This window comes from Echiichthys vipera (assembly GCF_963691815.1).
Source record: "Echiichthys vipera genome assembly, chromosome: 10".
Taxonomy (NCBI): domain Eukaryota; kingdom Metazoa; phylum Chordata; class Actinopteri; order Perciformes; family Trachinidae; genus Echiichthys; species Echiichthys vipera.
The window spans coordinates 11,164,279-11,176,778 of record NC_139835.1 but is presented as its reverse complement, the minus strand read 5'-3'; the positions used below and the strand labels follow the sequence as shown (position 1 = coordinate 11,176,778).

At 39.5% G+C, this 12,500-nt stretch overlaps 1 protein-coding gene across 1 annotated transcript; it reads left to right on the top strand.

The window, feature by feature from the left end:
* Positions 1–10,116: 10,116 nt before the first annotated feature.
* Positions 10,117–11,007, top strand: cdk5r2b (cyclin dependent kinase 5, regulatory subunit 2b (p39); the record flags this gene model as incomplete). Its single annotated transcript, XM_083921426.1, has 1 exon — positions 10,117–11,007. The coding sequence occupies one exon, from the start codon at positions 10,117–10,119 to the stop codon at positions 11,005–11,007; it is 891 nt and encodes a 296-aa protein (XP_083777552.1).
* Between the last annotated feature and the right edge of the window lie 1,493 nt (positions 11,008–12,500).

The window sequence follows — 12,500 nt, the reverse complement described above, 5'->3', positions numbered from 1 at the left end:
TATTTTTGCAAAATGTAATATTGTTGTGTATTGTAATAAATTGTGTTATTATTACTGACACAAAATTAATATTGTAGCTGGTGGAGATTAAGCTAATTGTAACAACTTTATTTAGTGTCCATACTGTTGATAGCTGATGAATGTGGAGTATAAGTACAATTACAAATGATTTTAACCTAAGTACAGGGTATAAGTAAATGTAATTACTCTTCACCAGTGTACTTATTTCTATGACATTTTTATTGGCAGCTGATTTGAATTTTAGTCATACCCAGCCCCACAGGGGGGGAGTAAGTGTGTCAGTGTAAATAGCGTGACAGAACTGTAAAGACTTGTTTCATATTTTTCAATGAGAAAACGACTCTGACATATGAATTGACCCATTCAGTGGTGTTAACAATCCTGCTTTGTCATGGATGGGGAAATATGTGAATATCTGGTAAGGGTGTGTGTGTGTGTGTGTGTGTGTGTGTGTGTGTGTGTGTGTGTGTGTGTGTGTGTGTGTGTGTGTGTGTGTGTGTGTGTGTGTGTGTGTGTGTGTGTGTGTGTGTGTGTGTGTGTGTGTGTGTGTGTGTGTGTGTGTGTGTGTGTGTGTGTGTCAGCAACTCCATGGTCACGCAGCTGCAGACGATGTCTGTGACATTCACAGTGACCCCCCTGTTTGTGTGTATAAGTGTGTGTGCATGTATGTGTGTGCGTCAGTTTGTGTTATCCCACCTGTCCCTCCCTCACTCCCTCTCCAGATTGCATTTTGCCTCCACCTGCCTGTGTCGGTCATGCTAATCCCTCCCACTGGCTTTGACAGACACGTCTGTGATAAGACTTGACACCCAATCCCTTTACTAACGTTTGATCTGCGCACACACACACACACACACACACACACACACACACACACACACACACACACACACACACACACACACACACACACACACACACACACACACAGAGGCAGATTGCCTTCTGAATGTTCTCAAAGGGCAGACCACCACCTTTATCTTTGTTAAATCTACCATACCTCAGTATTTGTCAAGGACTATTAATTACTCATATGACTTTCAAAACAAAGCTTTGTTTAATAAAATGAGGAGGGTGGAATGTGAATAGAATAGAATATAGAATATATTGTAGAAATACTGTATTGATCCCAAGCTGGGAAATTGCAGTATGCTGTAATTTTTTTCCAACTTCTACACAACTAGAGAAATGATAAATTAAGTTTTTCATATTATTCATAACGTTTCAATTCATTTGCATTGCTTATATGCAGAGGCTTATCTTTTTTCTGGGCTTATACGCATGCTTCTATAAACGTGAAAATGGAGGCCCATAGGGGACTTTGATAAAATGATAATGTAAACTTGAGAATGAAGATGTACCTCCAAAATATAATCATACTGATTTTTATTTGCGTAAAAATGAAAAATGCACTAATCCACTTTTCAGTTTTACATACGCATATGGGCTTTGACCATATTAAAATGTAAGTAGAAAAAAAATGAAAAAAATCAGTTTTGTACAAAACAATTTTTAAAATTAAAACACAATATAAGTGATGTAACCTGATTTTTAATTCATTCAATGAATTATTTAAGTCAAATTTCAATTGCAATTTGAAAATTGAAATGCCATTTTAAATTGTATTTCCAAAGATTAAACCTGCTGTACAGTGGACAAGGAAAAATGTTACAAGAAATCCAGTCTGAGGTGTTTTGAGTGCTAATTCATGGCTTTGTCTTTGTATTTTTTTCCCTGTTCTTGTCTGTGATATGCCATCTATCCATCTGTCCATCCAGCTATCTAGCTATCTAGAATGTGAAAATGCAAATGAAAACTTAATCAAATGACACACACAATATTTTTCATTTAAGAAAAAAAGAGTCTCTCCCCTGTTGATTCCCACTGTCCTGCTGCTGGCAGACCCTGAGTAAGCTAACTTGAGAATTCTGTCACTAAAGCTAATATTAGTCAGATGTCTCAGAAACCTTCACTCCTTCTCTCTTCAGTCCTTCTGTCTGATATGTCATCCCACGCTTTCACTAGAACTAATTAAATGTAAGAACAAGGTGGTGAAGACGCCTGCTGACAGGAAATGTCACCAGCAAGCCCTCCGTGATAAATATTCCCACTAACAGTCTGGGATGGCAGCTGGATGTGAGTGCCCTCCAGTGGTCGACTTTCAACTTGCTTTTTCTTGGTTTTGAATAAGCTGAGTGCTTAAAAATACATTATCCTGATAAATCATGAAAAGCTGAACAGATTCAGAAATAGTAAGGTCACATTTGACTGTAAGTATTGCACATGTTAAAAATAAATTGTTTTAATCAAGCTTTAAAAACCACCTTTGGAAATCTCGAGGTGCCTTTTTAACGTCTTAAACATTCCCAAACACTTACAATGCATGCGGACAGAAACAAATAGAAAATGTACATACACAGTAGGAGAATTTTGTCGCCTTCACAGATGTGACTTGTTTTTTTCTGTAAATTGATACATTCTCTTTCTTTTGTAGTTTAACTCTGCTTGGGAGCTCAAAATGAACACATATTGACACATTGAGAGACTACAATCATTTGAGAATGAATGTGTTGTAATCAGATCAGGTTAAAATACTTTCAAATTGAATATGGTCAATGTATAGTAGATGACCATAGAAATTGTTGCAACAGCTACAACTGCATGAAAGTACCACCAGGAGGCAAACTTGCCACAGGTAATGGAGAGAGAGAAACTTATGGACACTCTCCATTTAAATATCCTCTTGCATAACACATAATATGCACACAGCAGCTGAATTTTTTGATGATTTCTGCTATTTTCCTGTCAGCTCAGTCAGCAGTACACTTTGATAACCAAGGCAATATGCCAAAGATGTTGAGTTTGATATCGCTGATATGGAATATGCATGAATCATCCCAGATTAGTACCAGGGTGGTGCAGAGGAGAAGATGAGAATAAGTGAAGGTTTGCAATTGACACATTGAAAAATAGGCAGCTTATAATGTCTGACCAAATGTAGTGACATTTACTATGTAGACATAGACATTTTAAAATGCTGTTTAACTAAGTATAACATTAATCTAGACTGAATTCATAGTTTTCAGATGTGTTGCTGTTGACAGCGCTGGGTGTTCTGTGTGTCAGCTTAATTCACACCTCAGATGGTCCCTGCTTCCTGCCATGAATAATCCGAGGGAACATCTTGAACAGAGAACAACTCCACCTTAATGGAGACCTAGTTTATGTAGTTTATATTCCTAATACTGCAAGTAAATGTGTACATATTTGTAATGGTTAATGTTAAATCATTATGTGTTTGGACATTTCTTTTAATTTTGCTCAATTGCTCTTGCAAAGTTTACTCTTGTTTTCCATGCCAATAAAGCCCCCTTGAATTGAATGTAAGTTTATTCAAGTAGACACCTTGCATTTATGTTGAAGTTTATTGTTTACATTTATTTATTATATTTTCTCTCTTACCTGTGTCTTTAAATGTCCTTTTGTATTATTTGTTCCTTTCATGAAAATGCTTATTCATTACATTGTACACATACTGATAATTTCAATGCACAGTACAATACATTTAAACATTTACATGACTGGAAAGGAGCAGATAAGAACAATGACATTCTTATATTTTTCTGCCCCTTTCCAATGTAATACTAAACATAGATAAAAGTTTATACAATACGTACATCCAGCTACTCATCAAGTTTATATGATTACATACGTTTTGTTGAATACAATCTTTAAATTGAAAAATATTCTGACAACTTTTGAATTTATCCTCCTGGGAATTCCACAGATTTACACCTTTAACAGATGAGCACATTTGTTTTAATGCTGTCCGTGCACACTGATGTTGAAAGTCATGCGTCTTCCTATGATTTGCATTCTCTGATGCAAAAAAAACAAACTTTTGTAGGTTCTCTGGTTGAATACTGTTTCTAGGTTTAAACATCACCAATCTGCAATTCTATGATGTTTTTGAGTTTCAACAATCTTGACTTAATGAACAGTGCATTTGTATGCTCTCGAAATGCAGCTTTGTGTATTATTCGGACTGTTCTTTTCTGTAATAATATTAATGGCTTTATGTTAGTTTCATAGGTGTTACCACACACGTCAGTACGGAAATCAGGCAGTAAGCAATTAAACATTCACAATATGTGGCCAGGTAAAATATATTTGGATTTGTTGAAAATGAATAAGTTCTTAGACACTTTATTTTTTTTCACATAAGTTTTATTTAATTTCCATGTTAAATTATCAACCAACACTATACCCAGGAATTTGATTTAATTTATTCTTTCAATGTTTGTGTTGTTAATGGATAAAGTGACTTCAGTTTTTCTTTTTTTTACCAAATATCATGCACTTTGTTAAATTTAAAGATAATTTGTTTTAATCAAACCATTGTTTAAGTTTTTCATTTCTTTTTCTATATTGTCAGCCAACTCTTTTGGATCATTTCCAGATTAATGGGACAACATCACTAATTCCAGTGGGACTGATAAAGTACTGTCAGTCTGCATATCGGTCTGTAATTCCACTCTTCCCCTGCACAAGTCCTTTTAAACCCAAATCCTTCCTCCATCCTCTTTTATATCATAGTAAATCAACCACGTATATCTTGCCTCCCATTACTGTCTCGTGCTATCCTCTCTCCTTCTCTATAACATAAGAAAAAAATGTACCTAAAAATGGTTCAAATATTTGATGTAACTGAACTCATTACTATTATGGCTTTGATTTATATAGTGCCTTCCTTAGTGCTCAAGGTGCTTTACAGAGTCTAGGTTCCATTCATTCACACAGACATTCATGGTGGTGGTAAACCACGCAGTAGTCACAGTTGCCCTGGGGCAGACTGATCCTAGCATGGCAGCTAATCCGCGCCTAAGGCACCTCCGACCACCTCCTCAAACATACAGCAGTCATACACATATGCACAATGCAAGGTTGGTGAATCTTGAACCCTTGAATCTTGCACAAGAACACAACAACCATGACACAAGTAGGGTAGGGCGGGGATCAAACCACCGACCCTTCAAACATTGGACGATTCGCTCTACCAACTGAGCCACAGTCACACAACTTTCTAAATAATAACCTCATCAATGTCACTGTCTTGCAAAACTGGATGAAAAGTTTTATTCCTCTCTATATGCTCTTTCACATGCTCCCAATCTGCAAATTATCCTCTGAGAATCTGCCCCAAATTTGGATTTCTAACTTCCATATACTTGTTCCTGTGCTTGTTGGATCTTTATGTTCTGTGATACAGATCTGGTTGTGAAGTTCACAAGTGCTCCCAAATCCCATCATTTGTAAGGCTCACATTACAGAGGGTTGGCAGAAACACACACTCAGTTCAGCTGTGAACTGTGTTGATTTTCAAACAGTTCACAACAGTGATCTGGGAGGGTATTTGTGGATTTAATAAGCAGCATTTTCAGTAACTCTTGGTGGTTATTTTGTCTTGTAGAGTTACTCTGTATCTTTATCAGGCTGCTTCTAATCATAAAGAGCAGAACGAATAACATCAGCAACAAATGGCATTTTATGTTTTGCATAAATCAGGGATCAGATGTCTGAACCAACAGAGAATTATCACCCAACTCTGCAGAACCCCTCAGTGCAACTTTGAATCATTGATTTGTCATTCCAGCCCACACACACCTCTCATTATACTTATTTCAGAAACAGCAGACAGCAAAAAGCTCTGATCAGTGTATATTGCCATACTAGCACCAAAGTTAGCAACTAGCTGGTGAACATAGTGATGCATTTAGAAGCTAAAACGTCAGCTGAAAGCAGAGTGAATGTTGGATTTATATCACTCAGTTGGCCAAAAACACAATTCCAAAAAAGCGCTAATGTTGCTCTGTTTATAATGGAGACATGCATTTAGTGGCATCCAGTGGTGATATGAACTACCTGGTGAAATGAATTCCCCTCCCCTCACCCTTCAGGTGAGGTAGAAAAAGTGAAAGGTCCCTTTGTAGAGCCAGTGTTGGGTTTGTCCATTATGCAACATGGCAGACTCTGTATGTAAATATGAAGGGCTCATTCTGAGCCAACAAAAACACAAGGGTTCTTATTTTCAGGAGATTATACACTAATGAAAAAACTATTCTGAATATCATATTCCATTTCTACAGATAGATCCCCCAAAATCCTACACACTGGTCCTTTAATTACTTAAAGTTGTACTTTGTAAGATTCCCATCTATAGAATTGCCTTTTAAGTTAATATCTATCAAAGAGTGAGTTAAAACAATAGTGCTTGATCATTGACCCACTAATGAAAGCACTTCTACTTGCCTTTTTTGCTGAGTATTATAACTTCTGTGTCTGTGGCGACATTCGCGGGCTGGATGTGAATAAGCCGCCATGTTTGTGATGCAGCTGACAGCGGTTGGTCTGGCGGCCAAGATCGTCATCAGCGGTTATGCTGCATTCGCTTGTAATCGGTAATCGGAAACTCCATTTCTGAGTGTTTCAATAAAGTTTACAAAAGAGCAAAAAAAACATATATATAGAATCAATTGTCAACCTGTTGTCAGCACACATAGTGACCATGAACGTGACAAGATGGAAGCTCTGAACGAACAGGCTCGTCTGCGATTACATCTTAACGCCACAGAGGCTGCTAGAAAAAAAGTATTTTCTTATGGAGTACAACTTTAACTGATATAATATACTACATATTACTATTAAATGTAATGTGTGTGTAAAAGTTTACAGAAACACAACAGACAATTGAAGAGTTCATTTGGACAATGAAAAACACCTGATTATGAAAATTTAGAAAAGAGAGAGAGAGATTCCCTGGTTTGAACATAATAAACATGTTCTAGTAAGATAGGCTACTGTAAATGAAACAAAAAGACCTGTTTTTGCAAATGACCCCTTCAGTTTTTTAAGCAGCTATAATCATTCTACTCCCTATGACTTATCCAAGTGTTGCCCTTCTCTGACCCATCCTTCATCATCACCACACCTTGTTTAGACTTTTATTTGTCCCCTCTGGTGCCTAAATAGTGATATAAAGCAAGAAAAGCTTGATGTTTCCTGTCTAATACATTCATTGAGATCCTGTGTAACATCCTGTTGCGTTTTGTTTGATTTGCGATGAAAGCATTTCTTTTGATCAACACCTGATTTATGTTGTGTTGGATCAAACGTTGCAATGATCAAACGGGTTGGTGTGAAATGGGCAGCACTTTCCAGTTTTAGGCCATTATTGTCTATCACCTGAATTTACAATATTTGGTTTAAATGAACTTCTTCTTCGGTCTTTCATCTTGTCACTTCACAGGGATTATCAGACAGCTTAGTGATGGTGACTATCAGGCCTGTGTTAATTTGATCATCATTGTGACATATAAAGATGGTGTTGATGATAACTAGATTATGCTGATGATGATGAGAATTATGTGTATATACCACATGAAATGGCATTTTTATAATTTATCAATAAGAGCTTTCGAAAGTTCACTCTCGATCCTTTCTTATACCTTTTAACAAGACTTTGTAGATTAACTGCAGTGAGATTTTATTTCACATTGCCTACACGTTATCTGTATTGTGCTGAACTTAACACATCAAACTGTGATTGACTGCACTGCATCCCTCAGGCATTACAGTCCCTCACTATCCAATCTGACATGAGATCAAAGAGGCCTTGGATTGGAAAAAGGAAGAAAAAAAGAAAAGCTGTTTTTAGGTTTTCTCTCTTAAAAAATACATCCTGTATATATAGAGAGAGAGAGATACTGTATATAGTATATGAAATAAATTGGATTTCTTTAGCATGTATTTATTTTATCACATAATCCTTTACAATCCAACTGAATAGCAAAGCCCATTCTGAGGACTCCATAGACTTTCAGTGCTATTTGTATTTTCCACGTCAAGCTGAATGGAGAGATCAGACACTAGTCATGTAACTTAGTAGAGAGGGTGCCAGCTCTACTGAGGGTAATTGGATCAACCCTGAGTATTTCTCAGGAAACACCAGGTGGCGTTTATTGACACATACAGTACATGAAACTACAGCTAATGCCAGACGTTGATTAATGCACAGGCTGATTGGCCAGACTCTTTTCAATTACCTATATTTAATTTAGAGAAAACAAGAACATAACCCCTACTGGCACATATGAAACATTCATAAAATAAATGCTGATTGTGTAGCTGTCCCTATGGCCATAACGTGTGGCCAGGTTCATAAGGTCAATTTGGTTTGCAAATAATATGTCACCGCCGGACAGCATAACGGCAAAAAATAATATATGAAAATGTGATAGTGGGGAGCAAAAAAACGGAAAAAGCACAACAGCTGAAAGAACAAAAGTTCTACAGAGAATCCCTAAATTGACAACAAAATCGGGGGCTCTGTACTGCTGAAGATGTTTTACCTGTTGGTGTAGAAAACTAAAAGAAGGTATGCGGATGCACTGTGAACGTTTTTTTTCTGTAGCATTTCTGGTTAAAGCTGTCTCATGTGTGTGTACCAGTGCACCCGAAATGTGTGGATGGATGTGGGCCATGTAATATTCCAAGCACTCAAGCATGGCACTTCAATGCTCATACAGCAGTACTTCATTTAAGATCCACAGAAGTCAAACATTACAACCTGAGGAATGAACAAGAAAAAAAAAAAAAAGTAAAGTGATGTCTCTTCTTTTAAGTGCCTGGCATCAAGCATACCATGCATGTTTCCAATTGTACGGTTAGAGTGCTCAGTGCTGACTAAACAGATTTATTTCCAACAACTCTCCAGGGAATATTCTTTTGTGAACGTTTGGAGGAATAGTATTTATGTGGTTTTAAATATCTTAAAACCAGGTTAATAACCATTGATAACCATGTTGATTTACTGGTTAGGTTTAGGATGTTGTTTCAGTTTATAATTAGTTGTGTCAGCCACCCTTGTTTGGGAGAAATAAGTATGTCATTTAGAGTAATTTAGTGTGATCAAAGGGTTGCCATGTTGGTCAGTGATACCAGGAGGTGAAATGTGGCATTAAACCTGAATGTTGTATGAAGTTCCACACACTCTGCAGCAATTACCTGCTTATGATGATTAAGAAATCCAGTATGCTATTTCCATGGCCTGAGAAAGTTCAATAAGTATTTGTTAACATGAGCTACTCTCTAACAAAACCAGAAACTAGCGGTGTCATCAAGTATAAATTGGAGCTGCTCTGTAGACAATGAATGAAAGACTGATTTTGTTTGTTGTCTTTTTTTTATATCCAAACGAGACATTAGGTGCCCTCAGTGACCCCTGGAACATCTTTCTCAATTAATGAATTAATTGTCTGTGGAGCGGCTCCACACTTTTTACTTGATGACATCACACATTTGAGTTTTAGTTCTCTTTTGGGATTCAGGACAGACTTGTTCATGCTTACTTATATTGTTGGACTGTCTTAGACTATAGGAATAATATAGATCTAGAAAATGGGCGTAGTTTCCCTTTCGGGATGCTAATGTGTTGCAAATATTAGTGAAAAGGCCTATCACACCACAGCATTAATCATTGTTGTTGAGTGAGTGGACCTTCTTTACTGACTGCTGACAAGATTAAAATAAAGTAGTTAGGCTAGGCTATAGAAGGCACTGATTTTCCAAACTGGACAAGTGGAGACGAAGAGCACAGTGCGTCTCTTACCTGTAGCCTACATGCTATCAATGGACACCTCGAACTAAAAACAGCACCCCTAGTGATTGGACCATTGATCGTCCTTCGCACTGGCCGGCTCAGCTGTCAGTCAGGAGCTGCACTTGCTGGTTCGTGTAAACCCATGATTTAACGCAGCGCGTCTACTCTTCCTGTATGCTCCCGCAGCCGTAGGATTGTGTCGCAGCGTGTCCTTGCTGGAGGCGCTGACGGAGCATCTATTGGAATACAAGTTCACTCTGAAAAAACAGCTCCATCTTCGTCCCCTGCCACCCAGGAGCCATCACACGGAGCGACTGCGCGTGTAAATGGAGTTTCAATCGTTGTCGTGACTGTTCTCCACCGCCTCTCACCCTGCAGAAGACTGCGTTGAAGTTGCAGCAACATCCAAACCACCGCGGCTCCATCCTTTTGCAGACATGGGCACCGTCCTCTCTATATCTCCGGCGACGAAGAAGGCGTCTATTATGGACGCCGAGCTCGCAGGAGAGGGAGTCAAAAACGACAAGAGCCTCAAGCGGCATTCGATGTTCGTCTCACTCTCCTGGAAGAAGCTGGTAGCCAATTCGGCCAAGAAGAGTGCCAAGAAAGTGACCCCGAAGCCGCCGCCCGCCCGCGAGCTCCCCTCCAGCCAAGTGGCGCAGCTCAACAGCGAAAACATCAGAAAGACGCACCAAAACGAGGAGAAGAAACCCAAAGTCCCGATCCCGGTCCCGGTGCCCACGGTGCCCACGCTTAACAACAACGATTCTATCGTCCAAAACGGAAGGCTCTCCACGGTCCAGAAGCAACCCAGCAGCCTGTCTCTAGTGTCACCGAGGCGGATAGTTATCCAGGCTTCAACCGGGGAGCTGCTTCGCTGTTTAGGGGACTTCATGTGCCGCAGGTGTTTTAAACTGAAAGAGCTAAACAGCGGAGAGGTGATCCTCTGGTTCCGAAACATCGACCGGACTCTTTTGCTCCAGGGCTGGCAGGACCAGGGCTTCATCACGCCGGCTAACGTGGTGTTCGTGTACCTGCTGTGCGAAGACACGATAGAGGACAGCATCGGCAGCCCGGCCGAGCTGCAGGGCACCTTTCAGACTTGCCTCTACCTCGCCTACTCCTACATGGGCAACGAGATCTCCTACCCGCTCAAGCCGTTCATGATAGAGGCGAACAAGGACGTTTTCTGGGAGATGTCGCTCCGGATCATCAACAGGCTGAGCGAGAAAATGCTGCAGCTGAATGCGGACCCGCACTTTTTCACCGAGGTCTTCCAGGACCTTAAAAACCAACGAGACACAAGCGAGGCGAACCTGGACCGCTGACATGGAAACAAACACGACATTGGCGGGTTGTTTTTTTTTTATTTAAAAAGAATGTTTTCGCAAAATCGCAACAACGGTGGTTTTGAATGTAAAAGGCCAACGCTGAAGGCTTCTCGCGTCTGGGCTGAATTTCATGATGTTACACAACTTCGGTGTGGTGTTTAGGCTACAGTGTAGGAGATTTCATAATTGCATGCCAGTGGTAATGTTGTCCTCTTTTGTCTTGTCCCTCGAGTGACGCAGGGATTGACTTTTTGGTACAGATCGCACCTTAAGTGGCACAAAAACAACAACAAAAAATCTCCCCCTTTCATTCATCATTAGCCTACTTTCTGGGTAAGTGAGTGGATGTCGCAGTGAGGTGAGGCCCAGGGCCAGAATAGATGCTTGTGTGTGAAGTCGAGAGGCGGAGCTGTCCGAGGTGCTGACCTATGCAGCCATTTCTCCTCCGCTCCCTGCCATTTGAGTCACCTCGTCACAACAGAGCCAAGCTTAAGAGGACCGGCCAATACACTTTCAGCACATAAGCCTAAGCCTTGTTAAGTAGAGGTATGCATCATATCGTGCTTCTTACAAGAGTCTCTACCAGCTGATAGGTATGCTATCAAACAACAGATACCAGAAGCATGTTTCTTTAAGGGGACGCAAATCATTAGTTATGTAGATATTCCTTATGAGTAACAGGTGGAAAGCTAGTTTTCCACCTACTGCTGTAAAGCCTCTTGCTGTGTATGGCTATTTTCATACCTGGGTGGAATGTAAGTGTTGCGCGATTAAATACACCGATTTCTTCATGTAAACCACCTCACCTTGAATTAACTTATTTTTGCATACCAACACGATGCTGCATGTACCCGTAAGTGGGGCTTTGGTTCGAGCTGAGCATTAGGGTAAAGGAAGTGTGCAAAAAGTGAAGGGAGTATCTTCCCCTAGAAGAATGTGATATACCGCAGTAAATGGGCCCATGGGTGGCCATACAGCAAGATTATCAACCCAAGACCCATGTTTGTTGTTGTTGTTTTCCAATACATTGCAGACACCAACATGACTAGAGAATGAATGGAGCGTACAATTTTACAAAATTTTTTTTTTCTATCTCATCCGTGCCAACTATCAAATACTCTTGGCCTGAAACTAAGAGGTTTACACGTACATATCCAACATTTGAGATTTGCTCTTTATTTCATTTTTATCTGCCTGGTATTGTTTACTGCTCTGTAAACGTGCTGTGGACCTCAGTGTTGCTAGGTTCAATTCACTTGCAGTGCAGTCAGTTCAGAAACAATGTTTCCTCATCATGTACATATTGAATGTGAAGGTGTTATTATTAAGTGACTGTCATTTGCACACACCATTGCAGTTTGTATAAGCTAAACGTGATTTGACTCAGACTCTTAAACCAAGCTTTTAGGGAAACCGTTGTTATTCAGTATTATGCTTCTAAGTAATCATTGTGATGTTGTGTTGCTTGGAAAGTGAAATATAATGCTGCT